The sequence below is a fragment of the Aethalodelphis obliquidens genome, unplaced genomic scaffold, assembly GCF_003676395.1.
Source record: "Aethalodelphis obliquidens isolate GAN/ISIS:26980383/991018 unplaced genomic scaffold, ASM367639v1 scaffold5, whole genome shotgun sequence".
NCBI classification, from domain to species: Eukaryota; Metazoa; Chordata; class Mammalia; order Artiodactyla; family Delphinidae; genus Aethalodelphis; species Aethalodelphis obliquidens.
The window spans coordinates 18,708,866-18,736,031 of record NW_020837949.1 but is presented as its reverse complement, the minus strand read 5'-3'; the positions used below and the strand labels follow the sequence as shown (position 1 = coordinate 18,736,031).

Here is a 27,166-nt window from a genome sequence, read left to right as displayed (position 1 = left end):
AAGTCTCCTATGGTGGTAAATATAGAAACCATCTTTCCAAAATAAGCCTGATTCAACTGTTTTAGCCTTAATAGAAGACCTGACTTGTCAGTGTCTTTATGTGCATATTGAAATAATTTGTAACGCAATTTCAGTCTCTTCAAGTGAAATCGCAATTTCTATCATTTCAGGTCAAAATTTCAGAGTCTGTATGGATTCATCATCATTACTCCCTTACCTCTACCACATGGACACATACTCGTGTGTATTTCTTCTCTCTCCTCATAGTGCCTTTGGCAGGAGGGAAAATAAACTGACCATGAAATAAATTCTAATTCAAAATATAAATATAAATATGACCTTTCCAGCCCTATGTGAGTAAGGAAGACCTGATCTCTCAAAAACACAATTTCAAAGCTTTTTTGAATATCCTTTTGAACTCCTAAGATAACACCCCAGTTCACTTTGCTAAAGAATCAAGTACTGGGGACATCCTTTTCTGGACAAGAGAGATCCTTGTCATTCCTCCCTCACAATAAGGTGAGGAAGACAACTTGATCTCCTCCCAAGCTGCTTTTGAGTGTCATTCCTTGCTTTCCCACCAAACGGCCACCTCCTCATGCCTGCCTGAAATGCCCTCTTTTACTGGATTTGCAGCCCTGAAGAAAATCATTCTCCCCTTTTTGTGGATGAAAAGAGCAAATTTAAGCCTGCCACCCTGAAGCCTTTTTTTCCTCCTGCATGTCTCCACTGATTTGAACATTGAGAGAATTCTGTAGTGTTCTCAGACCTTTGCAGTTCCTTATTTAAAGGTCAAAATGTCATGAGTTTATACAGTTTGAATGTCTTAATATCTCAACATGTGATTTCCTTTCTGTGCGTTAGCCACAGGAACAACTAAGCCCACAGCTGTCTGGTTTTTTGCAAGGTGTTTTGATGAGTAAGGAGATGAGTCTAGGAGTTTCACTCTTCCAGAGTTCCCACTAGGAGATCCAACAATAATAGCGTAGATTTACTGAGCCCTTACTATGTACTAAACATTGTTCTGAAAGCTTTATGTGTTCTATATCGTTGAATCCTTACACAGACCTTTGGAGGCTGAAACAATAACTGCTCCAATTCAAAGTTTTCACAATTTGCCCAAGGTTATTCAGTTGAGCCGAGTCAAGTGGTTGAGTCAGAATTTAACCACTACTTTCTGAGCCTAAACATCGGTAGTTAACCCCAAAGAAATGTTGTGGTAGGTAGAAAAATCAGGTTCATAATTAATATGAGAACCATACTCTTTTACTTCAGGAAATAAAATTATTTAGATTTTCAGGCAATATCCTGAAATTATATAATCACCTGATAGATAAATGATTGCTTCTCTATGTAGCTTACCCTTAACTGGCATAAAAAACAGATTATTAATTTTGGTTTTTAGAAAGTTGGTTCTGGAAGCATCTCTGTGAACTGTTAATTATCCTAGGGATTATATGGCAAGACCAGAATGGATGTGTGAACAGTATTCATGTGTTACTAATGTATAAAGACAGAAATATGGCTGTATATTATGAACCTTCACAAGGCATTAGTCAATAGGTGTGTGGCACCCATTCATCAGCTTAGCCCGCACAGGGAGTATCTGACCCAGCAGAAATGAAAGGGGAGCTACTTAACCGTTATCTTTACTGCATCCTGGAGAAGTGGCCACGCTTGTCCTCACTGAGTAGAAATTCTCTTAGCAAAATTTACATCTGCAAACCCTGCCCTGTGTGTTAGCAAGTTAATTCTCTCCATATTTCTTACTTCCAGCCTGCTTCAAAGCGAGCTGTCACCAACTACACAGCTAGTCTCGGTCATGGTCTGTGTGCTTGGTGGCCGGGTCAACTCTGTCTTGCAGTTAAGTCAGTTGTCTGTGTGTCGTCCGCATAGCAATAGGATCAGAGTGACCAGTGCTTCTAGAATTCTACCTGTTTTTCTCTGCAGTAATAGTAGCTCATCAGGTTTTCCCATTAAATGCATAAAGCTAGTATAATCGTTCCTTTACCTGAAGCTATGTAGATAAAGGAGAAGAATACTGGGTTTTTGTCATTTTGTCATTTTTTTCATTCAACACATCGTTACTGAGTATGTAATAGTAGTAGTAACAGTAATTGCCTTATATTAAGCCCTTGTGTGCCGACGCTATTCTAACTGTTTATACCTTTTCTCATTTAATATTCAGAATCCCATGAGGTAGGTATGAGGATTCTCCTTTTACAAGTGGAGAATCTGCGATGAGAAGTTCACCCAAATGGTATATGAGAAAGTCAGAATTTGAACTCAGGTCTGTCTCCAAAGGGTACCATCTTGTTCATTGAACTTGATACTTGACTGCAGGTTGCAGAAACTGCTTTCTGTGCTGGGGCTACAAAGATAAAAGTGAGGTTGTACTTGCTGTCAGTCAAAAAGGTGATGTTTATTTCTCAACTTGGCCCAAACTTATGAATGATGCAGCTGCCTGAGCAGGAAACTCATGAAAAAAGGCAAAGAAAAAATTAAAATGAAGAGGGATGACATATAGGATTTTCATTTTAACTCCTTTAGTTCTATCTTTATTTGTGGCACTTTTTTGCTGTCATATTGGGTTACATGCTTTCTTTCCGTTTGGTTCAGTTTTGCCATTTGTAAATGGACCTAATGTTTCTAATTTACCCAGTGAATAAGCCATCCCCTTAGGCTCTTTGGAAGTTTTACAAATGCAGAGCTGGAAGGATCCTGTTTGAACACACGCATAAATGTTATCGCTTTGCTGTATAATATTTTTGCCTCTAAAATTCTGTTAAAACTTAAATCTGTGTCGTTTTTTCACCAAAATATCTGGTTAAGTACTTAATAACATTTTAAGATGCTCTTAGATGCAGGGTTGTTTTTGCCTCTCACTGTTGTGGCCTCTCCCGTTGTGGAGCACAGGCTCCGGAAGCGCAGGCTCAGCGGCCATGGCTCACGGGCCCAGCCGCTCCGCGGCATGTGGGATCTTCCCGGACCGGGGCACGAACCCGCGTCCCCTACATCGGCAGGCGAACTCTCAACCATTGCGCCACCAGGGAAGCCCCTAGATGCAGGGTTTTACAGGAATACAAAAGGCTTACAGAGTCCATGGAAATCTAAGATAGCTCTACAATAGTGTCTTTCAACAGAAGGACAGGAGCTATTCATTAACGTTTCCCCCCATTTCTCTTTCATATCTGGCAGGACCTGAACTGGCCATACCGCACACCTTTTCAGTAGACGATTAGGTTTTTACTAAGCCTCAGGGAGGATTATTTGGAATAAAAGAAAAATCAATCTTAATGTTTCCCCCCAGGACTGAAAGAGACTGAGGTCTGTTCTATCATTCCCAAGGTGTAAAAACCATGTGTGTGTGCCGTTTGCACTGCATGGAGATAGGAGTCTAATGCTAAATGTCATGGAGGTCCAGGGCCTGCTCAAGCTTGTGACCATCAAGCACTGTTTCGTGAGGAACTGGATGTGATTTTCCCACTATGGAACTCTGCGGTGTGTAGGATAAACTGTCGGCTCAGAATGGGCCTCTCTCCTTGGCAGCCTGAGGAAACAGCTGTCCTTTCTTACCTTGGTTCTTACTTATGATCTGTTCTTCACAATGGGCCTTACACAAATCTCCCTTGCTTTCCCTGTATAGGTCAGCATTTGGCATAATTCTGCAGTTTCAAACACTCATAGGCTTTCTGGAGCTTCAGTTTCTTACCCTGAAATAGAATAATGTCACAGGCTACTAAACTATTTGGAAAACATAGGTTAACAGCACTGTGAAGATATAATGGGAAAAAAAATTATGAAATTCTTTGCTTTGTTCTTAACTTGAAGATTTAATTCCATAGGCATTACTGCTGAGTGTAAAGAAGAGCTATAGACTATGAGAGATACCAGGAAGAATAAGTTATTGCCTTTGTTGTCCTGGGTCTCACAATCTACCAGGGAAAATACAGTGCAAGGTGAAAGTGGTGAGGCCAGAAGAGGGGGGCAGAGAGTTACTAGAGTTCAGGGGACGGTCCCTAGCTTTGTGGCAGGTGCTGTGTTAGGGACCACATTCCCCATTTTGGTCCTCACAACAAGGCTCCGAGTTGTAGAGATGAGGAAAACGAGGCTTGGGGTTGTTAAGAAATGTGTTCTAGAGGTGACTAAAAAGTGGAAGAATAAATTTTACTCCTTTGGGAAACAATAGAAAAGAGTATGGTTTCACAGAGATGAAAATTACTCTTAGCATCATCCACAAAATTAAGTGCAAGTTATTTTTTTTAATTGAAGTATAGTTGATTTACAATGTTGTGTTAGTTTCTGGTGTACAGCAAAGTGATTCATATATATATATATATATATTCTTTCTCAGATTCTTTTCCATTATAGGTTATTACAAGATACTGACTATAGTTCCCTGTGCTATACAGTAGGACCTTGTTGTTTACCTATTTTATATATAATAGTGTGTATCTGTTAATCCCAAACTCCTAATTTATCCCTCCCCCCTTTCCCCTTTGGTAACCATAAGTTTGTTTTAAGTGTCTGTGAGTCTATTTCTATTTTGTAAATAACTTCATTTGTATAATTTTTTTAGATCCCACATATAAGTCATATCATATGATATTTGTCTTTCTCTGTCTGCCTTACTTCACTTAGTATGCTAATCTCTAGGTCCATCCATGTTGCTGCAAATGGCAAAAGTGCAATTTCTTTGTCAAAGCTGGTCTTCGGGTTCTTTCGGTGTAGGTTTTGTTTTGTTTTTGTTTTTGTCTTATAATAATACATTCCCAAATAAATGTTATTGAACATCTGGGACATTGGGCTGGGCAGTGAGTGGGACAGGCATATACACATGTGTATGCATGCACATACAGGTTCTAATCTGAATAATGCATAATATGTCCCCATACTTTACAATCATAATTTTATAGGTCAAGGAGCAATTTGAGTCAGCATTTTGGTTTTCAAAATCAATTGACTTTGCTAGTTTAAACCCAAAATTTCTAAAGTAATCGGGACTGAAAAGAGGTAGTTACTGTTTGGGGACAGAAGAACCATTGCTTCTGAAATAGGAAGCAAAATGGAGAGAACCTACCAAACATGTTTCTTAGATAAGGCCCATACTTATGTAGAAAAGAACTTAAAACTAGGTTCTAAATTGTTAGGAGAGTGGGAAAGAGTGACTATATGACTTGATAATAGGGGCTAACGCTAGGGCTGTTGGCAAAGAGTAGCTAGGTGTTAAAAATGTGTTTCAGGAAAGAGAAAGAGTGATCGGAAGAGTCACCATGAAATTTTAGCTTGGAGTAATTGGCTTAGTGAAGGAGGAAGAACGTCTGTATCATAAGAAAATTCAAATTAGATGCTAATAAGACAGTAGATACTTTAGCATGTGAAAATCACCTATCCATACTGGAAGCCAGTAGGTTTCATAGATAAATAATTTAAGAATACTTACAGTAAAAAAAAACAAAAACAAAAGAATACTTACAGTGCTCGCTTCGACAGCACATATACTAAAATTGGAACGATACAGAGAAGACTAGCATGGCCCCTGCGCAAAGATGATGCGCAAATTCATGAAGCGTTCCATATTTTTAAGCAAAAGAAAAAAAAAAGAATACTTATAAGTGCCTAATGTGTACAAAGCACTGGGGTGGAGGAAGGTTAGCATACATATGCTGCAAATAATTTAAGGGAATGAATAAAAACTAGGGATAGTGGGCTTCCCTGGTGGCGCAGTGGTTGAGAGTCCACCTGCCGATGCAGGGGACACGGATTCGTGCCCCAGTCCGGGAAGATCCCACGTGCTGCGGAGCGGCTGGGCCTGTGAGCCAGGACCGCTGAGCCTGCACGTCCGGAGCCTGTGCTCCGCAACGGGAGAGGCCCCAGCAGTGAGAGGCCCGCGTACCGCAAAAAAAAAAAAAAAAAAGTAGGGATAGTGGTGCAGAGAAGTTAAGAAGGCTGAGGATGGAGCTAGCTGGCATTAGAGTTCCAACTTGGATCTGTGGTATTATAGCGTAGGACACTTTTAAATCCTATCCTAGTGTTGGGCTCGATAGTAGCATATCCCATAGGTATTTAAGGAGAAAAAAGAGGTTAGATGGGGGTCTCCTGTCACAGCCCCTATTGACTCTGGAAGCCCCAGGAGTTCTTAGTGTCACAGGCTAATTGGCATCCTTAATTTTATTTTTTTATAATGTGTGCCAGATTACAGCATCAAAGGATCTCAAAATTATTTCCAAAATCTAATAATACATTGTTCTAGGAGTTAGGAAGGTCCTATTGCCACCATTTTCTAAATAGGAAAACTGAAGATTGAAAACTAAATAATTTTATCCCAGGTTCAAGCAGAGATCTTATGTGGTATCTGTACAAACAGGAAGAGGAGTCAGAAATAACGATTATACCAAAATTTGATCTTCTAAACTGTTTTCCAGTGAGAAAATCTAATGAGATCATTCTTCATTGTCTTTTCCCATCTTCTAAAAAGTTTGAATTCACAGAGTTAACCTTACTTTTCCTGCTATGACCATCTTCCCCTTTTCAATTTATCACTTTCATGACAGCTGATACTAGTGTAAGCTAATATTGCAACAATTTTAGATAATATTGCAGATGCACAAGGACATCCTCCTATGAATCAATTAAAGAAGTCACAGTAAGTTGCCATTGAAAGTGTAGCAGCTGCATCCTTGAAAACAGATGCTCTTCTGGGTCTGAATGTGTTCAATTTTGACTAATTTTAAGACCTAAACAGATTTCAGTCTGGTTAATATTAGGATGTGGAACCACTTGAGACATCCTAATGTCCTAGGCTGATTGCTTCTCCGTGACAGTGAGTATATGGCTTTCCTTGAGAGATGCTGAGTATTCAATATGCCAGGGATTTTATTTCAATAGAAGAGAGAGACCCCCAAGTCTTGGCTTCAGGAAGGTGGACTCATGAAATCAAGGTGACTTCTAAAGGCAATACAATTTATAGAAACAGTACTTAGGCTGTAGGGATTGGCCAGAATTGTCTTAAATTGTACTTTTGCAAGATTCCTAGACAGCCCAGGAAACCAGCTGTAATAAATTACTTCCCTATCCTACTCTGTCCCTAGGATATACTCAAGAAACTAAAGTGAAAGTTATAGTTGTAAATGGCAAGTCATTCCTTCTCCTGCCTGATCTTTATCAATCTGTTATTATATGAATTATTTGTCATGTTACATTGGTCAATTAAATCATTTGTTCTGTTTTAAAAGGCCTTGATCAAGCTCCTGTAATGCCTCCTGTTATTCTGCTGGCCCTGAAAATGTGGGTGCGTGTGTGTGTGTGTGTGTGTATGTATATGTGTGTGTATTTGTGTATTTGTGTTTGTGTGTGTGTGTGTGTGTGTGTGTGTGTGTGTGTGTGTGTATAAAATCCCTTACTTGAAGGAGTTAATGATCTGGTAGGGATACATACTGATAAACGGATAATATCAATGGAATATGATAACTAATAGAACTGTGTGAAAAACACAACCAGAGGAACAAGTGACCCTGCCTGGAGAATCGGGAAAGACTTTCTGAGCAGAAAGCATGAATAGTTCAGAAAGAGGAATAAGAGCCATCAAAGGTATAGAATCCTAAAACACCATAACATGTTTAGGGAATTTGCTTTAAAAGGGTGGCAGGTCAAAGGGCCCAGAGTTGCAGAAGAGAGAAGTTGGAGAGGAAGGAGAAAGTGATGAAAGATGGAGAAAAACTGGGTTGGGCAGAAACCCAAAATCATGGAAAGCCTTGCTAAGGAGGTTCATGATATAAGCAATGTGAAACATTGATACTGTTTTTACAAGTAATTGACATAGTCAAATTTTGTGTCTTAGATAAATAACTGTTTAACTTATATTTAATTAGCTAAATATGGAAGATTGAAGTAAGGTAGGGGCCAGGCACTGAGGCAAAGACATCAGTTAGGAGACTATTGCAGTAGTCCATGGAAGAGATGAGGGTTCCACCAAGAAAGTGAGCAGATACAGAAACGACAAAATATATGAAGAAAACGTTTAGGAAATAAAGTTGGCAGAAATTATTCCTTGCTGAGGGGAGTGAGAGAGGAGATTACTCTCAGTATTTGCAGCTGAGATTTCCAATAGAAAGAGAATTCAGGATAAAGAGCAGATGCTAACGATAGACTTTAGTTTTGAACACGTTGCATTTGAGAGGCCTGCAGGATGTACAGTAAAGATAGCTTGCAGACAGTTGATCGAATGTAGTTTAGGAGTCAACAATTCCAAGATAATAGGAAAAACCAGGAAAATTGATGAGCTCACTCAGAGAGAGCATACAGAATGACAAGCAAGGGAGACCAATAGAGAAGAAAAATCCCCGGGAACCCCAGCATTTATGGGTGCGCTAAAGGAAGAGTATCCAGTGAAGGAAATTATTAAAACAACGGCAGGGAGGTGAAAGGACACCCAGAGAACTTTGGTGCCGTACAAGCCAAAAGAAAGCAGAATTTCAAGAAGGAAATGGGCAGTCCTGTGGAATGTAGCAGAGAGCCTTTCTGAGGGTAGGATTGAAAAGTGCCCAATGGGTTTGGCAGTTAGGATACCATTGGTGACTATTATCAGAATAATTATTTAATAAACAGGTGAAAGCAGAAATCAGATTATGGAAGAACTAATGGAAGGCAAGACTGTGGAGAAAGCAAATGCTGACAGTCCTTTTGAAGTCTTAGTAAGAATCTGAGGGACTTCCTTGGTGGCGCAGTGGTTAAGAATCTGCCTGCCGATGCACTGGACACGGAATCAAGCCCTGGTCCGGGAGGATCCCACATGCCGTGGAGCAATTAAGCCCATGTGCCACAACTACTGAAGCGCACGCTCTAGAGCCCGTGAGCCACAACTACTGAGCCCACGAGCCACAACTACTGAAGCCCGCGTGCCTAGAGCCCGTGCTACAAGAGAAGCCACCACAATGAGAAGCCTGTGCACCGCAACCAAGAGTAGCCCCCGCTCGCTGCAACTAGAGAAAGCCCGTGCACAGCAACAAAGACCCAATGCAGCCAAAAATAAATAAATAAATACAATATTTTTTTTTAAAAAAAAAAAGAATCTGAAGTGCTCAAGAGAGGAGTTAAGAGAGTGGGAAGGACAAAGTGCCTGGGGAGCACAGCATGAATTTGGGGAAGTTGCTGAGAAAGAGAAAGGAACTAGCCAAGTACTAGTGAAGGATTGACAGGTGGTAGTGAAGACTTTCGGGGGATTAAAATCCAGAAAATGTTAGTGGCAACAGTCTGTACTTTGTTCTGTTTTCCTGTCAAAAGATGAGTCGCAGAATTAGCCCAGGATTAGATCAGGTTGCCACAGAAGAATCTACCTAGAGAGTCATTGGCCAGACAGTGGCATATGGCCACCTCCAGCCACAAGCAAGGCTGGGAATGCAGACATGTAGCTTCTCATAGTCTACCGTGGAGTGAACAAGAGAGAATTGGCAATATCTGTTGGTTCACCTAACAAGCAGTGTCTGCCCCAGAGACCAAGGTTCAGCATCCTCATATAAACCAACCAATTTAGCACAGAAAGCCACAGTCACGTTGCCACAAATAGTTAGGCGTCTCAAAGATGCCTGCTTTTATGCAGTGGTTGTAAGAGGAACAAGGATACTTTGAATGATCTGATGTGCCCCATCCCCAGTATTAGAAAAACAGCTCAAAGTGCATATCTTAATAAAATAATCAAGTACTAATATTGTTAAAGCCTAATGTATGTGGGCTCCGCCAATGTGAAGAGCAATCCCTGAGATAAATATACAGCCACGAACCTCTGAAAGATTGAGTGTGTGTGTGCGCGGGTGTCCAGTAACCTCCTATCTTGACTATAATCTCCCAAGCAGATTCTCTCAGCATTGCTTTTTTGTAGATTTCCATTTGACATTTGAGAGCTAGGTAATTGTTTTGTGTTGGCTTTGCAATGCTCAGCACTTCTTTTCTCAGTATATTCCTTCTTGTTAAGAAAACTTCATAAATTTCAGTGAGCCCTGAGGAATTCTCAGACCAGCTTTTCAGTGGAGCCCTGGGCATCAGTTTTCACGTGCTTTACTAAAATGTTATTTTTGCTGTAGATTACAGTCTAGCTAACTGTACAGCAGGCTGCTATTCTAAACTATTGCAAGTTTTACGTAGACTGCTTTCCCGGCTATTAACTTACTCTACTTGGATTCTTTTTTTTTTTTTTTTTTTTTTTTTTAATTTGCAGAGTTTGGCCAGTCAGCTGCTACACATGATGAAATTACGTATTTCTATAAGAAGAAAGGGAATGTTTTTTAACTTGGTGAAATTTGTCCAAAATGCCTTCGGTAGGTTGGGAGATTAGTATAGCCTTAGACCTTGGACATGAGCCCAGTTTCCTTAGGGTCTGATTTCTTCCTTTTTATTTATTTATTTAAATTTATTTATTTTCGGCTGCACGGGGTCTTCGTTGCTGTGTGTGGGCTTTCTCTAGTTGTGGAGAGCGGGGGCTACTCTTCGTTGCGGTGCGTGGGCCTCTCATTGTGGTCGCTTCTCTTGTCGCAGAGCATGGGCTCTAACGCGCAGGCTCAGTAGTTGTGGCACGCGGGCTCTAGAGCGCAGGCTCAGTAGTTGTGGCGCACAGGCTTATTTGCTCCACGGCATGTGGGATCTTCCCAGACTAGGGCTTGAACCCGTGTCCCCTGCATTGGCAGGCAGATTCTTAACCACTGCGCCACCAGTGAAGCCCCTTTCCCTTTTTTTATTGATATATATGTTGCTCTTCATGGAACAGGTAGTGTCACACAACAGAGGAATCAAAAGCACTAAAATGCCTTGAAATATTAGACTAGTGTTACTTATAGTTGCTTTCATCCAGTCTGCCAAAAGAAAACATTATGAAGGCAGTAATCTCACCTTGCAGTCAAACAACTTGAATAATGATAGCATTAGAAGGAAAGCAGTGTCTACATCCAGTCCTGCAGACCGAGTTAGTGAACATCTCGGACGATGCCAAGGCTGGTAATAAGTTTAAATCTCCATCGCTATATTTCCTTCCTCCTTACACGTCAGTTCCCTTGAACAAAATTCTTTTTTGTGTGTGTTTGCCATGATATTTTAATTTATTGAAGTCTGTTTCCACTGAGGAGAACTTAACCTTTTAATTCTTGACAGTCTCTCCAGGCTTGTCTCTGTGCTTGGCTGAGTCTAGGAACAGATGCAGCTCTGAAAGCCCACAACTGCAGATATGCCTTCCACGACATATGTAAGGTGGACACCTCCCAAGTTAGCCAGTAGTGCCTCGCCAAATCCCATGTCCCCTAAGTCCAGGGAGCCCTTCTTCCAAATGACACTGCATCCTCTGAGAAGGAGAAGAATTTTCACGTGGAAAAGCAAAAGATACTAATAAATGGAAATTGAACCTCAAGGTGGATGGAATTATATCTTTTAAGTACCTTGTTGCTATAATTAAGCTTAGGACTCTTAACCTGGACAAATCACTTGCTAAAGAATAATTATTACTTGTGTTTATTATTTATATTAATATTCAGTGAGTTTTACGTGCTATTGTCCGAAGCAGTTTATCTACATTAACCCATTCAATACTCCCAACAGCTGTAACTTACTCAGTGTTCCCAACAACATTCTGAAGGTATGTTATCTCCATCTTACAGAAGAAACTGAGGCGGAAGGAATTTGCCATTAGCTCTTGGTCACAATAATAAGTAAATAGTGGAGACGGGACTCAAGGCCAGCCTTTGAGGCTCTAGAGAATTCAAAGAACTTTTGAATTAAATTGCCAAATTATTGTTGATGATCTTTGAGAAATTATGGGGAACTGGGTACACAACAGAAGTCTAGACATAAGGAAACGTCGTTCACATTTTTGCTATTTAGTATTTTCCTGTAGAAAATGGCCAAATGCTATTAAATATTTTATCAATTACTTGCAAGAGATAGAGAAGGTAGGTTTATCAAATTTTCCCAAAAGACCTTTTTAGGGCTTTTAACCGATTGTAAGTAAGCTCTGTTTGAGTTAAGGAGAATGCAGCACATCCTGTTCCCTCGCCCCACACCACCCCAGGAGATTCTAGGCTTACACGCAAGGAGCACGGCTTCTAGAACAAGGGAATTGATCACTCTTTCTAGACAGGTCAGACCACTCTGTGGTATTTATTATGTTTGGTCCTAAGTCCCACATTTCAAGGGAAATACAGAACAATTGGAATTTTTTTTTGGTGAATTATGAGAATTATAAAATGACTCAGTTGGATTATTTGGAGAATAGTTGAAAAGTCTGGGGACATTTAGCCCAAAAAGGAGAAGACTTCAGGGAAGCCAAAAGAGATATCTTTAGTACTTGAAGTACTGACACAATTAAGAGTGATTGTTAAGTTGGCAGAACCAGGGCCAATGATTAGAAGTCAATGACAACAGACATGGCTTGATGTAAGATGGTCACATCTTTCTTAGATGGAATAGGCTGCCGCAAGAGGAACTGAGTTTCCTTTCACAAACATTTGTGTGGGTGTGCAAGCAGAAGCTGAACAGCCACTTGAAGATGTACAAATAACACAAGCATAGACCACATGTTTGGGCTAGATTACTAAGTTCACTTCCAACTCTGAGCTCCTGTTTCTGTCATTCTGTGAATTGATGCAAGACAATCAGCTGGGCTTTTATGTTTAATCAAGTACCGAAATAGTCTGTCATGTCTCAGATGTCTGATGCTGCCAACACTAGTATTAGCCAAATTGATAAAAACAACATGATGAACAACAAAATCATATGTCATTTCAAAAGCTATCTGTAGGCATCTAATGAAATGATTGGTGTTTTGTCCTCACCCCTTCTTTCAGATCTGTCTCCTGCTCAAGATACCCACGTGAATGTGGATCTCCCACCAGTGTCAGAGCAGATCATGCAGACTCTGAGCGAACTTGCAAAATCTTTCCAGGACATGGCTGACCGCTGCTTGCTGGTCCTACACCTGGAAGTCAGGTATGACACAGCCAAGCAGAAGACTGTGATTTAATTGCACTGTGGGTCATAAATCACTCGCTTATGTCTGGAGAGTATCGCTATCATTTTTGGTTCATATTATAGATGTCTTTTTTTTACACTGAAAGTGATTTTTAGTGTTAAAGTTTTTAAGCACATGCTGTATTGTGAATATGGTGGTTTGGAGTTTGCATGGCCTATGTCATCAGAATGATCTAGATTGGAATGTCTATACTAGTTGGCTAGGCCATCTTAAGTCAGTTAATTAACTTTACTAACTCAGTTTCCTCCTCTTAAAAATAGGAACAGTAATTTCTAACTTAGAGATTTTATAAATGAAATGATAAGTACAATGCCTACCACAGAGTGAGTGCTCAAAATATGGTAGCTTTTCGACTATGATGACTTTATTGCCATTGATATTTTAGTAAGGTACTATGCTAATCTATACTAAGAAGGGAGTATACAGATGCAAGAACCATGATCCCTTTCTTTAAGAACCTAAAACCAGGACTCCTCCGGTGGCGCAGTAGATAAGACTCCGCGCTCCCAATGCAGGGGGCCCAAGTTTGATCCCTGGTCAGGGAACTAGATCCCACATTCATGCTGCTACTAAGAGTTCACACGTCACAACTAAGAAGCTGGCAAGCCGCAACTAAGGAGCCCTGGAGCTGCAACTAAGGAGCCCACCTGCTGCAACTAAGACCCTGTGCCACCAAATAAAGATATAAATATTTTTAAAAAAAGAACCTAAAACCCAATTGAAGACATTAAGTTCAATCATAATTCAAGAAGTTTCCAAGATATGATATGCTTGGACTCTTGCTTCTTCCCCTGAAGTGTAGAATGTTCTGATTAGCTTTAGTAGACTCTATTATCACACCTCTAGAAACAGTAGGAAGAAAAGACCAGAAAGTCTCCAATCATTTATTTATTCATTCAATAAATATTTATTGAGTGCTGTCTTTGTTCCAGACAGTGGTCTAAGAATTGGGATACAACAATGACAAAAACACTCAAGGTCCCTACTTCCATAGAGCTACATTCCAATGGGGGTAAACAGCCAGTGAGTAAATAAAAAGGGAAATTTCAGCTTAGTGTAACTAAAAAAAATAAAATAGCAGAATGGAATTAAACCACGCTATCAAATAGAAATGTAAAGGGAGCTACACATGTGAACCACATAAATAATTTAAATATTCTAACGGTTCCATTTGAAAATATAGAAACACGTAAATCATAGTATATTTTATCCAACCCGGTATATCCAAAATATTATCATTTCAACGTGGAATTAACATAAAAATTATTGATCTCTTTTGCATTTTTTTGTCCTAAGCCTTTGAAATCTACTTCATCTTTTACGCTGCAGCCCGTCAAAATTTGGATTAGTCACGTTACAAGTGTTCAGTGGCCACGTGTAGCTATTGTTATACTGGACAGTGTAGAGGACGGCTAGGGTTGATGAGAAAGGGAGATCTGGTATTTTGTTTCATAGATAAAATGGCCAGGGAGATTGTGCCGAGGTACCAAGAAAGAGCCATCTGTACAAAGACCTAGTGGAGAAGAGTTTCAGGCAGGGAGGGGCACTCACGAGGTCCTGAGACAAAACCAAACTGGCAGATTTGAGGAACAGAGAGGAATCCAGTATGATTGTAGCCCGGTGAATAAGGAGGTGGGGAGGAATGGAAGGAAAGGTAAAGAGGCAGGCTGGAGCCTGAGCACGTGGGGTCATGGAGCCCGACTCATTATAGGGTCTTGCAGACCACGTGAAGAGTTCGGATTGTTTTATTTTTTTTATTGAAGTGTAGTTGATTTACAGTGCTGTGCCACTCTCTGCTGTACAGCATGAGTTCATATTTTATTCTAAGTGCATCAAGAAGCTATTAGAAGGTTTTAAGCAAGGGGGAGATATTCATTCATTCATTCACTCATTCACATTTTTAAAAGATCACTCTGGCTGTTGTATGGGAAAAAAATTGCAGGGAGAAATATGAATGGAAGCAGAGGGATCAGTTAAGACCAGATATGAGCACCAGAATGACAGAGGTGAAGGCGTGAGAAGTGTTGGATTTGGGACATGTTCTCAAGGTAGAGCTGATGTATTGATAGATTGGATTGGGTGCAGGACTGGTGGCAGTGAGAGAAAGAAAGGACTCCAGGAAAACCACAGCTTTGGGGCCAGGACTCCAGGGAAACCACAGAGCAAAACTATGTGGATGCCAAGACCATTGAGTGAGGGGAGAGAGACTGAGGGACTGAGAAAGGTTGGGGGAGGGGTAGAAATCAAGAATTCCATTTTGGTGATGTTTGGTTTGAGATGCTTATTAGACATCTGGATACCAATGTCAAAGAGACAGTTGGATATATAGTTTTGATACATCAGGATCAAAACCCTCAGAATCTGGGGCTTCCCTGGTGGCGCAGTGGTTGAGAGTCCGCCTGCCGATGCAGGGGACACGGGTTCGTGCCCCGATCCGGGAAGATCCCACATGCCGCGGAGCGGCTGGGCCCATGAGCCATGGCCGCTGAGCCTGAGCGTCCGGAGCCTGTTGCTCTGCAACGGGAGAGGCCACAGCAGTGAGAGGCCCGCGTACCGCAAAAAAAAACAAAAACAAACAAAAAACCCTCAGGATCAGAAAGTGTATAGTAATACATTTGATTTTGTATTACTGTGAGACATTATTAAAGTTGATAGAGTATTGCCTTTTTGTTTCGAGTCTTTAGTAGATTTAGGTTTTAAAAATGTAAATAGGATTTTGGTTCGTATGTTTGGACTCCTGTTAGAACTTGGCTGTCTTGCAGGTGTGCTCAGGCAAAGCTTACTTGATAATGTATTGTTGATGCCACTTCTTTTGTATGCTGCTTGCTTTTTTCATTCTTCATTATCTTGTCCAGTGAGTTACTTCTGTATTGCTTGTGGAGACCTTGGAGTAGGGCAACTGAAGTAGCATGGTAGATTTCAAGTCTATTTTACTCAGCATTATTTCTGATCTTATTTCTTACATTCAGTTGTTGAGAAATAAAGACTTTTCCTCTATGATTTCTGATTTGTTTTATGATAAGTGTTAGATTTGTTTTCTATTTATTTACAAGCTGACAGTGAAATAAATCGGGTATTTTCTGTGAATAAGATAAACGCAATCGACGGGGGGAAAAAAACACCCAGTAACACTCTGATGCCTCTGTTACCTGGGTTGCATAGAAAAACAAGGGGACATCAAATTAATTACTATCACGGCTCCTGGAATTTATGCCATTGGTTGTGTGGGTTCACGGTGTGCTCTTCATTTGGAATTATCAGCCTGTAGTGTGTAGTCAATTCCAAGCGGGATACTTTCAAGGCATCTTTGCGTTACCCAAAGGTCTTTGAGTAAGATCTTTTCAATCCTTGACCTCTATCCTGCCCTTTTTATTTTTGTACATATTGGCAGTACTGTTCTTAATAATGCCGAACATATTTTAGTCATTGTTTATTAACTTTACAAGAAACCATTCAATGCTGTAACACCTATTGCTATATCTCCTTCATCATTAGTTTAAAAACAGAAAAAGATCATTTTAAGAATAGATAACAAAAAAACACTGAGTTTTAGAGTCTGGATGCAGAATTATCTTTCCCTGACTTTAAATGAAAACAGTAAACATGTTTATTTTTTCCAAATTAAATTTCCTTATGTCTTCATTTAACATGGTTTCAACGTTCAGGTTGCTTTCCTATGAATGTGCTCCAAATTGTCTTTGTTCCTCTCAAGTATGGTACAAAAAACTAGACAGAACACTCCATGTACTGCTCAGATAGTGAATGTTGACACAATTTTATTCATTCCTTGTCACAGTAACAAGCTTTTGTTTGTTTGTACAGTTGATGATGGAAAATTAGTAAGGAAAATCTCAAATAAATCATTACTGTAGTTGTCCAAAGCTAGAATAGAGGAGATGGCTAAGTGCTCTGGGCACCCATGGTGGGTGACTGTGGAAGAAACCATTAGCACATAGAAGGCAGGAATCAGGTGTGCCTCCTTCACTGCTCTGGCTCCAGAACCTGGAACAGTCCTGCTGCATGATAAGCGCTCCGTGACTCTCGAGAATTAGCTGGTTTGAAATCAAACCCAGATAAAGTAAGTGTGGGTTCCCCAAACAAAACCTGTTGCTCATTAAAGAAAATGAACGGGTTTGGAGATCATTTTCAGTTGGCAGTCCGTGACATGTATTTAAGAGGTACAAAGACTGCATGGCCAGCATCATCCTTGTCACCGTCAGCAGCTAAGGTTTGTTTTGTTCCCATCCCGCTGTAAAGGAGAATTAGAACTCAGGCCGTGTGGTCCAGGAGCTGGTACAATGAAGAAGTGGCTAGTTAGGCACTGTCTCTGGCACTTTTACCCAGGAAGCCACTATAATAAGAGAGCACAGGTAGAATAGACAAAAAAACTTAATGGGAAAAAATTAATGGGGAAAGCTAGCAAGTCCAGAACAACTTCAAATGCCAAAAATTTGTCTTATTCCCTCAAATATTTTATATCCATAGCCCATCTTTTTCTTTAACATTGTTAAAGTTAAAACCAAAAAGGGTTCTCCCCACCTGTGTGTCTATCCACACGTACTCTTTTTCCTCCTAATAAACACTTTATTTGTTTCACTAAAAAAAAAAAAAAAAAAAAAAAACCGAAAAGGGTTCTCAAATCCAGTAGGTTCTGTGTTGAAGGACCCATCCAAAGAGCATGTGACGTTTTACCTGTGTCACTGTAGGTCACATTTAACCACTAAGCAGTGCTTTTTTACAGTTTGAATCATAAGGCATGTGACACCCCCAAGAGATGAAAGACATGGTGAGACCATTAAAAATTGTTGACGTTGCTTTTTTTTTTTCTATTTGAACTTTAGAAGAAGAAAATTAAGTTGCCATTTGAGTCTAAGATGCTAAGAATGTCACCTTTATCAGCTGATTTCTCTCACCATCAGGAGGGTTCTAAGTGGGTTGCACAGTAACTGCCTGTCGCTGTTGGTATCCTAAGTGTGCACTTTCTGAAAATCAACCATCCCGCTGTGTAATCAGCAATATTTGCAGAAAACCTTAATGCCAAAGTTGTGTTAAGGTCAGCAACAACATGCCAGAATTCCAAAGAGAAAGAAAAAAACCCTTTTTCTGAATTTGACATTTGCCAATGACTATTTTAATTTCTTTTCATCTCTAATCATTTTGGGAGAGGAAGATAATATCTTAAAACAGTTTTTATCTCTCCTCTCTGCCACTCACTTCAGGATCGCATAAGCACTCACCTCCAATTCATAGTAATTTCCTACCTAAGTAGTCTCTACTTCTAATTTCTACCATTCTCCACCATTAATTCACCCTTTATACTGTGCAGAGTCATCTTGCCAAAGCTCATATCTGATTATATAATTTCACCTCTTAAAATCCTCTTAAGACTCCCTGTGACTTCTCACATGAAGCCCAGAGTCCTTAGATGGCCTCAAAGCTTATGATGACCTGGCCCCTGCACACCTCCCCAAGCTCACCTCACGCCTCTGTCATGTGATCTGTATGTACTAAAAGGAACTTCCGGTCATTCCTTAAAACTGTCCTCCATTCACACCCTCATGCCTTTGTATTGATATGTGGTCTTCCCATCGTCTGAGGTTGTAATGTCTATAATTTACTGTAAAAATACTTTAGCATTAATGGCTTGATTTTATTTTCAACTAAGAGTTACTTAGTTTAAACTTCAACCACAGGAGCAATCAATTTCCCTAGGCGTGAATCCCACTCCAGGGTTGATCAACTTTCATTACACCAAAAATGTCACATTCTGGAGGGACTGCAACTGATGCCGTTACTGGTATCCTGATCAAAGCCATATACTTTAATAATTAGCACGTGAATGTCAGAATGAGCTTTTATTGGCAAAATTAATCATTAGTTGATTAGCAACTGTTAAGGTGATCACCTATCATGAAAATGAACTAGTAGTCAAGATACTTGGATTCCCTTCCATGAGCAGGTTATAAAACTATAGCACATCCTTTGTAAAACTTAGCTTAAAATGGATCATAGCTCTAACTGTAAAACCTCAAACTATAAAACTCCTAGAAGCAAATATAGGAAGAAATCTTTGTAACTTTGTTTGGGCAAAGATTTCTTAAAGCTGACCCCCAGAGTACCACCCATAAAAGAAAAAACTGGTAAATTAAACTTCATCAGAATTTAAAACAATTCTTTGAAAGACATTGTTAAGATGAAAAGACGAGCCAAAGATTGGGAGAAAATGTTTACGAAATGCGTGTCAGCTTGTATCCAGCATATATAAAGAACTCTCAAAAGTTAATAATAAGAAAACAAGTCAATAAAAAAATTAGGCAAATGATGTGAACACAAACATATATAGATGGCGGGACTTCCCTGGCAGTCTGGTGGGTTGGGACTTCGCCTTCCAATGCAGGGAGTGTGGGTTCGATCCCTGGTCAGGGAGCTGGGATCCCACATGCCCCTTGGCCAAAAAAACAAAGCATAAAACAGAAGCAATATTGTAACAAGTTCAGTAAAGACTTTTAAAATGGTCCAAATCAAAAAACTTTTAAAAAAAAGATGTATGGATGGCAAATAAACACATGAAAATATGTCCAGCATCATTAGTCACTAGGAAAATGCAAATTAAAACCACAGTGAGACACCACTGTACATCTATTAGAATGACTTAAAAAAATTTTTTTTAATTGATAAGCACTTGACATTATCCTAAGAGAAATAAGCTAGACAAAGAAAGACAACTACTGCATGGTATCACTTATATGTGGAATCTTTTTTTAAAAACATCACAGAAACAGAGTAGAAAAGTGGTGGCTGGAGGATGAGAGAAATAGGAAGTGGCTGGTAAAAGGGTACAAATTTCAGCTCTAAGATAAATAAGGTCTGAGGATCTAATGTAAACCAGAATGACTATAGTTGATAACACTGTATTGTATAATTGAAATTTGCTGAGAGAGTAGTACTTCATGTTCTCATTGTTATAAAACAGAAACTAACACACCATTGTAAAGCAATTATACTCCAATAAAGATGTTAAAAAAAAAAGGCTAAATATGTGAGGTGATGGGTGTGTTAATTAACTAGATGAAGGGAATCCTTTCACAGGGTGTACAGATATCAAATTACCAGGGCAGGGCTTCCCTGGTGGTGCAGTGGCTGAGAGTCCGCCTGCCGATGCATGGGACACGGGTTCGTGCACCGGTCCGGGAAGATCCCACATGCCGCGGAGCGGCTGGGCCCGTGAGCCATGGCCGCTGAGCCTGCGCGTCCGGAGCCTGTGCTCCGCAACGGGAGAGGCCACAACAGTGAGAGGCCCGCGTACCACAAAAAAAAAAAAAAAAAATTACCATGGCATACACTAAATATCTTATAACTTAATGTCAATTATACCTCCATAAAGCTTAAATTTTAAAAAAAAACCTGACAGCAGTAAGTGCTTTTGAGGATGTGGAGCAACTGGACCTCTTGTACATTGGTAGTAGGAAAGCAAAATAGCACACAGCTGCTTTGGAAAACAGTTTAGCAGTTTCTTATAAAATTAAACGTCTATGTACCACATGATGCAGCAATCCCACTTGTAGATATTTACCCAAGAAAAAGGAAATTTTATATTTACACAGAAACCTATACACGAAGCAGCTTTATTCATAATCACCCCAAACTAGAAACAACCCAGATGTTAGCTGGTGAAGGGTTAAATTGTAGCACATCCATATGCAGGAGGCCACTCAGCAATCACGAGGAATGAACAGCAACATGGATAAATCTCAGACTGAAAGAAGCCAAACCCCAAAGGCCACATGCTGCATGATTGCATTTGTATGGCATTCTGGAAGAGACAAAACTGTGGGGACTGAAAATAGAGCTGTGGCTGCAGGAGCCTTGGGGTAGAAGAAGGGGTTGACTTCAAGGGTGGCACAAGGGATTTCTGGAGGTGATGGTATTGTTCTATAATTTGATCATGCTGATGCTTATACAACTGGCTGCATTTGTCAAAACGCATAAAAGCGTACACTAAAACGGGTGAATTTACTGTTTGTAAATTATCTGTCAATAAACCTGCCTCAAAAAAAAGAAAAATTATGGCTAAGCCTATAGTTGCATCATTGGGGATGATGCCCAAGGCTGTGGCCATTTGTTTAGGAATATTTCTTGTTACCTGATGCCAACTCTAAGCATAACAGAATCCTAACTCTGAATTGTCATTATGTCTACTCCCAGTCAACCTTCCATGTCAAGATCAGACAGAGAACCTAAAACAATCCCTAAGCTTACAGAACAACCTGTTTTCAACCATGCCTGCCAATGGATGGTGCAGGGGGGTTGTTTTTAATAAATACCTGTATGAGTGGTAGAATTATTTGGCCTGCAACGTCTTTCATTACAGCTTAATACAGAGGTTATGGAGTAGCCAATCCTTACGCATCTCAGAGTTCCTTGGCAGTTAATGATACCTACCAAAAAGAACCTAAGAATTTTACATTATCAGACTGACTCGGGGCATTTCAACATAGGAATGTACTCCTTCCTCAAGCTCACTCAGATATGTCCTCTGTGACAGGTATCACGTCCTGTTCTGAACCTTTCCTCTGCAAACTTCCATGGCACCCTGGGTACACATGCTTCTGAGTGAGAAACTGTCATCATTTGGTCATTTTTTTCTTGGTCATCCCCATTAGGCTGTGGAGTCTTTAATGGCACAAACTGTCCTACATTCCCAGGGCCTAGCACAATTTCTAACACACTCATACATGCTCAGTAAGTGTTTTGGTTAAGTAATAGGTTAACAATAGTAAATATAATATCGCCAGCCCCCGTGCTCTCTACTCTTTCTATGTAGTAGCTCCTCGGAGCACCTTATGAGGTATGTGTTGTTATCATCCCCATTTTACAGATAAGGAAACTGAGGCCTAGAGAGAGAAAGTAACTTGCCTGAAGTCACATAGCTAGTAAATGGCAATTGAAACCAGTTTCAAAGATCTGTGACCTCTGCCTCTCATTTTCACTACAACAGTATCTGCTTGAAAGAGATAATGCTTTTCACTCTATGCAAGCAATCTTGTCATGGAAAGGATTTTAGAGCTCATCTACTCTTCACCCCCCATGTATGGATTAAACAAGCGAGGATCACAGAAGCTGACTTGTTTGAGATCACTCAGTTTTTCTATAGAATAACTTAGAAGGCTTTCTGGTGAAAAGGGGGAGGGATACATTAGAAATTACAGGGCCACTGCTGTCTTAAATTTTTGGGTGCTCTGTCACAAGAAGATGGTTATTTTCATCAGAAAGAGTTGTTACTAACTGCTTTCCCCATCCCTCTCCCTTTCAGGGTTCACTGTTTCCACTATCTCATCCCTCTAGCGAAGGAGGGGAACTACGCCATTGTCGCTAATGTGGAAAGTATGGATTATGACCCTCTGGTGGTCAAGCTCAACAAAGATATCAGCGCCATTGAGGAGGCCATGAGTGCCAGCCTCCAGCAGCACAAGTTCCAGTATATATTTGAAGGTCAGACCCTGCCTCTGTCCCTGGGAGTTTGGGAGGAAGGAAAGGTGAAGGTTTTCCTGATTTTCTCTATTACTGAAGTTCAAAACTTGTAGGAAAAGGTTGTTGATTTTTTGTTTGTTTTTCCTTTTGGTTTAAAGCTGCAGTGCCTAGCCTCTGTGTGTGTGTCTAGGTAGGCAACAGTATGGCTTCCATCTGCTCCTTCTTCATAAGGAGATTTAATCCGAGGTAAGGCAGATGGCAGCCAGGCTGCCTCATTGACATGCTGCTCGTGAGAGCTGGGTAAATTTGTGGAGTGGACCACAGATTAACTCAAGAGAAGCTCATAAAGGAAAAAGAAACACACACACACCATACAGAGATAACCCTGAAAGATCCCCTCGTTGGCTAAAAGTATCACTGGAACAGGAAGGTTTCTCTCAGAGAATGAATTGTTGTCTGAAAAACACAGAAACCTCTGATTAGCAGCAGTTTTAAGAAGGCTGCATCCATAAATGCCTTCAGGGTCAAGCAAGTAAGGAAGGGTGTGAAAGACAGTACTTTCCAAAGGCATTCGCCTTCAACATTTAAAAAAATGCACCGCCAGCCAAATCATTTTCATGATGAATTCCTCCAAAGGACCCCTTTTAGGATTTCAAATTATATCCCCTTTTATTCTTGTTCTGCTTGGTTTATATGTGGACTTGGGGGCCAAAAGTATCTGTGGCGTCTCACAGAATTGAGCCAGTGTCATTTAAAACAATTAAGAAGGTACTTAGCACAAAGGATTGTGACAGCCTAAAGATGGAAAGAGAGTGTCAACGCATGACCATGTCTTGCTTTATGAAATGGTCCTGTTCTAGCAAATGTGGACCCCTTGCCCCCTAAAAAAATCCTGTTTTCCCATTAAATTATAGGGATGGAGATCTGTTCTCACGGGGAGTATCCCTAAAAGACTTTAGCCAGAAAGTATGAAAAAAGGTTAGCTATTAGTCAGCCCCATGGCTCTGTGAATTGGAGACTGCAGCAATACTCTGTAGCTTGACGGTACAGGGCGCATCTAAGAAATCACTTTCCTGACTACGCAGAATTCCCTTCGGGCTCTTGACAGTGGTTCTTCCAAGCCCCACATATCAACATTCACATCCCAGAGGTTTCCTCTCATTTTGACCAGACATTTCTTAACATCTAATTCTGCTGGGCAGCAACATCTTCTTGAGATACAGGTATAATCCTCTGACATAGAAGATATTTTAGCTATTAAAAAAATCATAAATTTGAGAATTCCTATTTAAAAAACTAGCTACCCCTCTGTGATATCACTTTCCAAGTTCAAAAGGCATAACATTGAGTTTCCCAAGTTGGGGAGGTGGCAGTGGTCCCAGTCTTCTTGGTGTGTCAAGAAGGAGTATTTAATTTTTTTTTAAGGAGTATTTTAATCACAGATATTGTTTAGAATTCCTGACAGACCAACTTTTAATCGGTTTATTATTATAATTGCTTATACTTAATTGGTATATACATTTCTTTCTTTCTTTATTATTCTCTACAAGCATTGCATTGCCTCATAGCCTCCAAGTAGGGCAGACCACACTAAAGCACTGCAGAACAAAATTCTGCCTGAAGTTATGGGCTCAGGAGAATCACAGCAAAATAACCTACAGAGATTGTTCACATAAACTGTCTTGCTTTAAATGTAAAATCCATGCGTGTGTTTCTTTCCCTTCGAGTGAAAAGCTTTTTACTTCGCTTTCAAATAGTAGCACATACACACGAATTTGTGGTCTTGAAGCAACACTGGGTGCGTGTAGCTGAAGCAAGAGACAGTGCCTTCTCCTGTCCTTTTTCTATATTTATCCGAATCAAGGGAAAACTCATTCTGAAGACAGAAGGAGCCATTGACCCTGAAATTACGCCCTGAGATAAAAATAGTAGGCCGCTTGTGACTAGTCAGACTAACTTTAGAATTCTGGGGAGAACATCTTGCCAGAGTCGAACTTTGTAAGAAGAAGAGAAAAAGAAGGAAGAGAGGTTTACTTACTTCCAAGTATTTAGAATTAAAGTCTAACTTCTAAGAATGGTAACCCACATGTGCCTCGGGTTCTGAACCAGCATTCCTCAACTTCATTACCTAGGGTAACCTGAATGGGACCTCTTAGTTTGTTGATGTACTACCCAGCTCTTTGCTGAATTTCACAGACCTTGAGAACAAATCACCTAACGATACCCCAGAGAAGTGCACAGGTGTCTTGCAGGAACTCCACAGTTAATGCATGATCTGCTTTTCCTTTGCACTTTGTTTCTGATTACATTCTCTCCAGTTACTACTTTAGAAGTATACTCCATTATCAGTGTTGAGGTGTAGTAACATGAATGCCAATAGCCCATTTTCTTATTTTTACTTATGTAGGTTGCCAATCAACTTTTGAGCCAAAAGTACACCCCTACCTGTTTTGTAGGAGGAAAAGGAGACCAAACAGATCATCATATTTACATGTGTTCTTCTCTGCTTTAAAATAACTGTACAGAAAAACAAGAGTTCTTTGCACTTCAGTAGTTTAAAGCAACCTGGCATATACTCTAAGCCCTGGAATGGTGGCTTTAACTGTATATGGCAGTGCTGGAGCTGCAGATATACCAGTTTTTTTGCCAGCAGAAAGTCTCCCCATTTGTAACTACTTGGGCACTGTCTAAATACTCTGAAATCATTGTAAGATCAGCTGGTCCAGCCATCAGAAATAAGTTTTCCTTGGTCATTTAAATTTTCTGAGCAGTAGAAGAGAGAAATCCTATGTCGGTTTATGCAAGATGGCACTAATCTGTCTTCTCTTTCCTCCCCACTGCCCTGTGCTGATCCCTCAGGCCTAGGACACCTGATCTCCTGCATCCTTATTAACGGCGCCCAGTACTTCAGGCGCATCAGTGAGTCTGGCATCAAGAAGATGTGTAGGAACATTTTTGTCCTTCAGCAGAATTTGACAAACATCACCATGTCTCGGGAGGCAGACCTGGACTTTGCAAGGTAGGAGGAAAGATTGGGCTCAGTTCCTGTACCAAAGCCAAGGCCTCATTGTCTATCAAGTCATTTTTTAAAATGGGTTCTTAGTACTTAAAAACTTAGTTTAAAAAAAAATGAGGGCTTCCCTGGTGGCGCAGTGGTTGAGAGTCCGCCTGCCGATGCAGGGGACACGGGTTCATGCCCCGGTCCGGGAAGATCCCACATGCCGCGGAGCTGCTGGGCCCGTGAGCCATGGCCGCTGAGCCTGCACGTCTGGAGCCTGTGCTCCGCAACGGGAGAGGCCACAGTGGTGAGAGGCCCGCGTACCACAAGAAAAAGAGAGAAACAGAAGTGATGGATGTTAATTAAACTTATTGTGATTATCATTTCACAATATATGCATATATTGAATTATTATGTTTACATCTAAAACTAATATGTCAATTATACCTCAATTTCAAAAAAAAGGAAAAAAATGGAACAAACAGATGTACTTTGGTTATAGAGAAGGTAATTCTCTAAAATTCTATTGGATGTTTAACAACTCTTAAACAGGTAATTTTTCCTATTGTCGAACCTAAGTTCTTTTACTACAGAACTTTAGTAACTTTATTTTCTAATTGTAAAAGTAATATATACTCATTGCATAAAATATGTAACATAAAATATAAAGAAGAATATATAAACATTAGTCATAAACTTTTAATCTAGACACTATGATATGTGATATACTTTCTCCTGGTTTTTGTACATGTGCTGTGTGTCTAGGTGAGTTCTCATGGGCATGCATATCATTTCTCTTTACAAAATTGTTAATGGGTTTTTTACTCATTTAATTGCATTTTCCTATATCAGTAATAATCTGTGAAAGCATGGTTTTTCCCATATCCATTAATATCCCTTGAAAGTATTATTTTTAACACCTGAACAAATGTTCCATGGAGTAAGTAAACCATAATTTAGTTATCTACGTATACGCAGACTTGTAGACATTTGAATCTTTTACATTTTCTCTCATCCTAAATAACGTGTTGAATGTATTTTTACATGAATCTTTTTCCTCATCTCTTCTATCTTTCCCAGTTGAAACCCATCCCCCCTTCTTTTTTTCATTGGGGGGAAAATGGTTACTCATCACTACTCGCACTGTTACTTTATGTAATTGAAGGTTCTTTTTTAAATAGCATTTTCACTTTCTCTTTTCTAGGGTTGCTGATCTCAGTTTTTAGTGTTTCCTTACAGTACACTTTTTCAGATACAAGAGTTAATTTTATTCTCTCTTCATATGGTATCAACACTAGCCATACCTTTTTTAAATCAGTGGACCTTTGGAGCTTTAATGAAAACTCAAGTTTTTTTTTTTTTTTTTTTTCCTTTTCTTCTTTTTTTTCTTTTTCCAACAGAAATATTTTGAAAACTCCAAGTGACCACTAAATCACTATTTACAACATTATATTCATGTTCAAAATGCTTTCAATCCTATCATGCTAACTGTACTGAAAGTTACAGAGAAAAGCAAAGCACAGAAGAGTTGAGATTTCAGTATGCCCTTCTAATACATTAATTTTGGTATTAACATTCTATAATTATATACTTTAGCAGGTAAATGATCCAAGTGTCCACAGGCTAAATTATTTTTTTTTTTTCCTTTCTTTCAGTCTGAAATACTTTTTTTTTTTTTTTTTTTTTTA

At 39.9% G+C, this 27,166-nt stretch overlaps 1 protein-coding gene and 1 non-coding gene across 2 annotated transcripts in view; both read left to right on the top strand.

Annotated features, from left to right (window-relative positions):
- Positions 1-27,166, top strand: part of EXOC4 (exocyst complex component 4) — an 837,065-nt gene that overhangs the window by 754,072 nt on the left and 55,827 nt on the right. Inside the window, exons 15-17 of the mRNA XM_027101893.1 lie at positions 12,825-12,966; positions 22,323-22,501; positions 25,340-25,499. Coding sequence (XP_026957694.1) covers positions 12,825-12,966; positions 22,323-22,501; positions 25,340-25,499 — 481 coding nt within the window. The remainder of the gene's footprint in view (positions 1-12,824; positions 12,967-22,322; positions 22,502-25,339; positions 25,500-27,166) is intronic.
- On the top strand, positions 5,478-5,584 carry LOC113618626 (U6 spliceosomal RNA). The gene has a single exon (XR_003432060.1). It is a non-coding gene; the product is annotated as a U6 spliceosomal RNA (small nuclear RNA).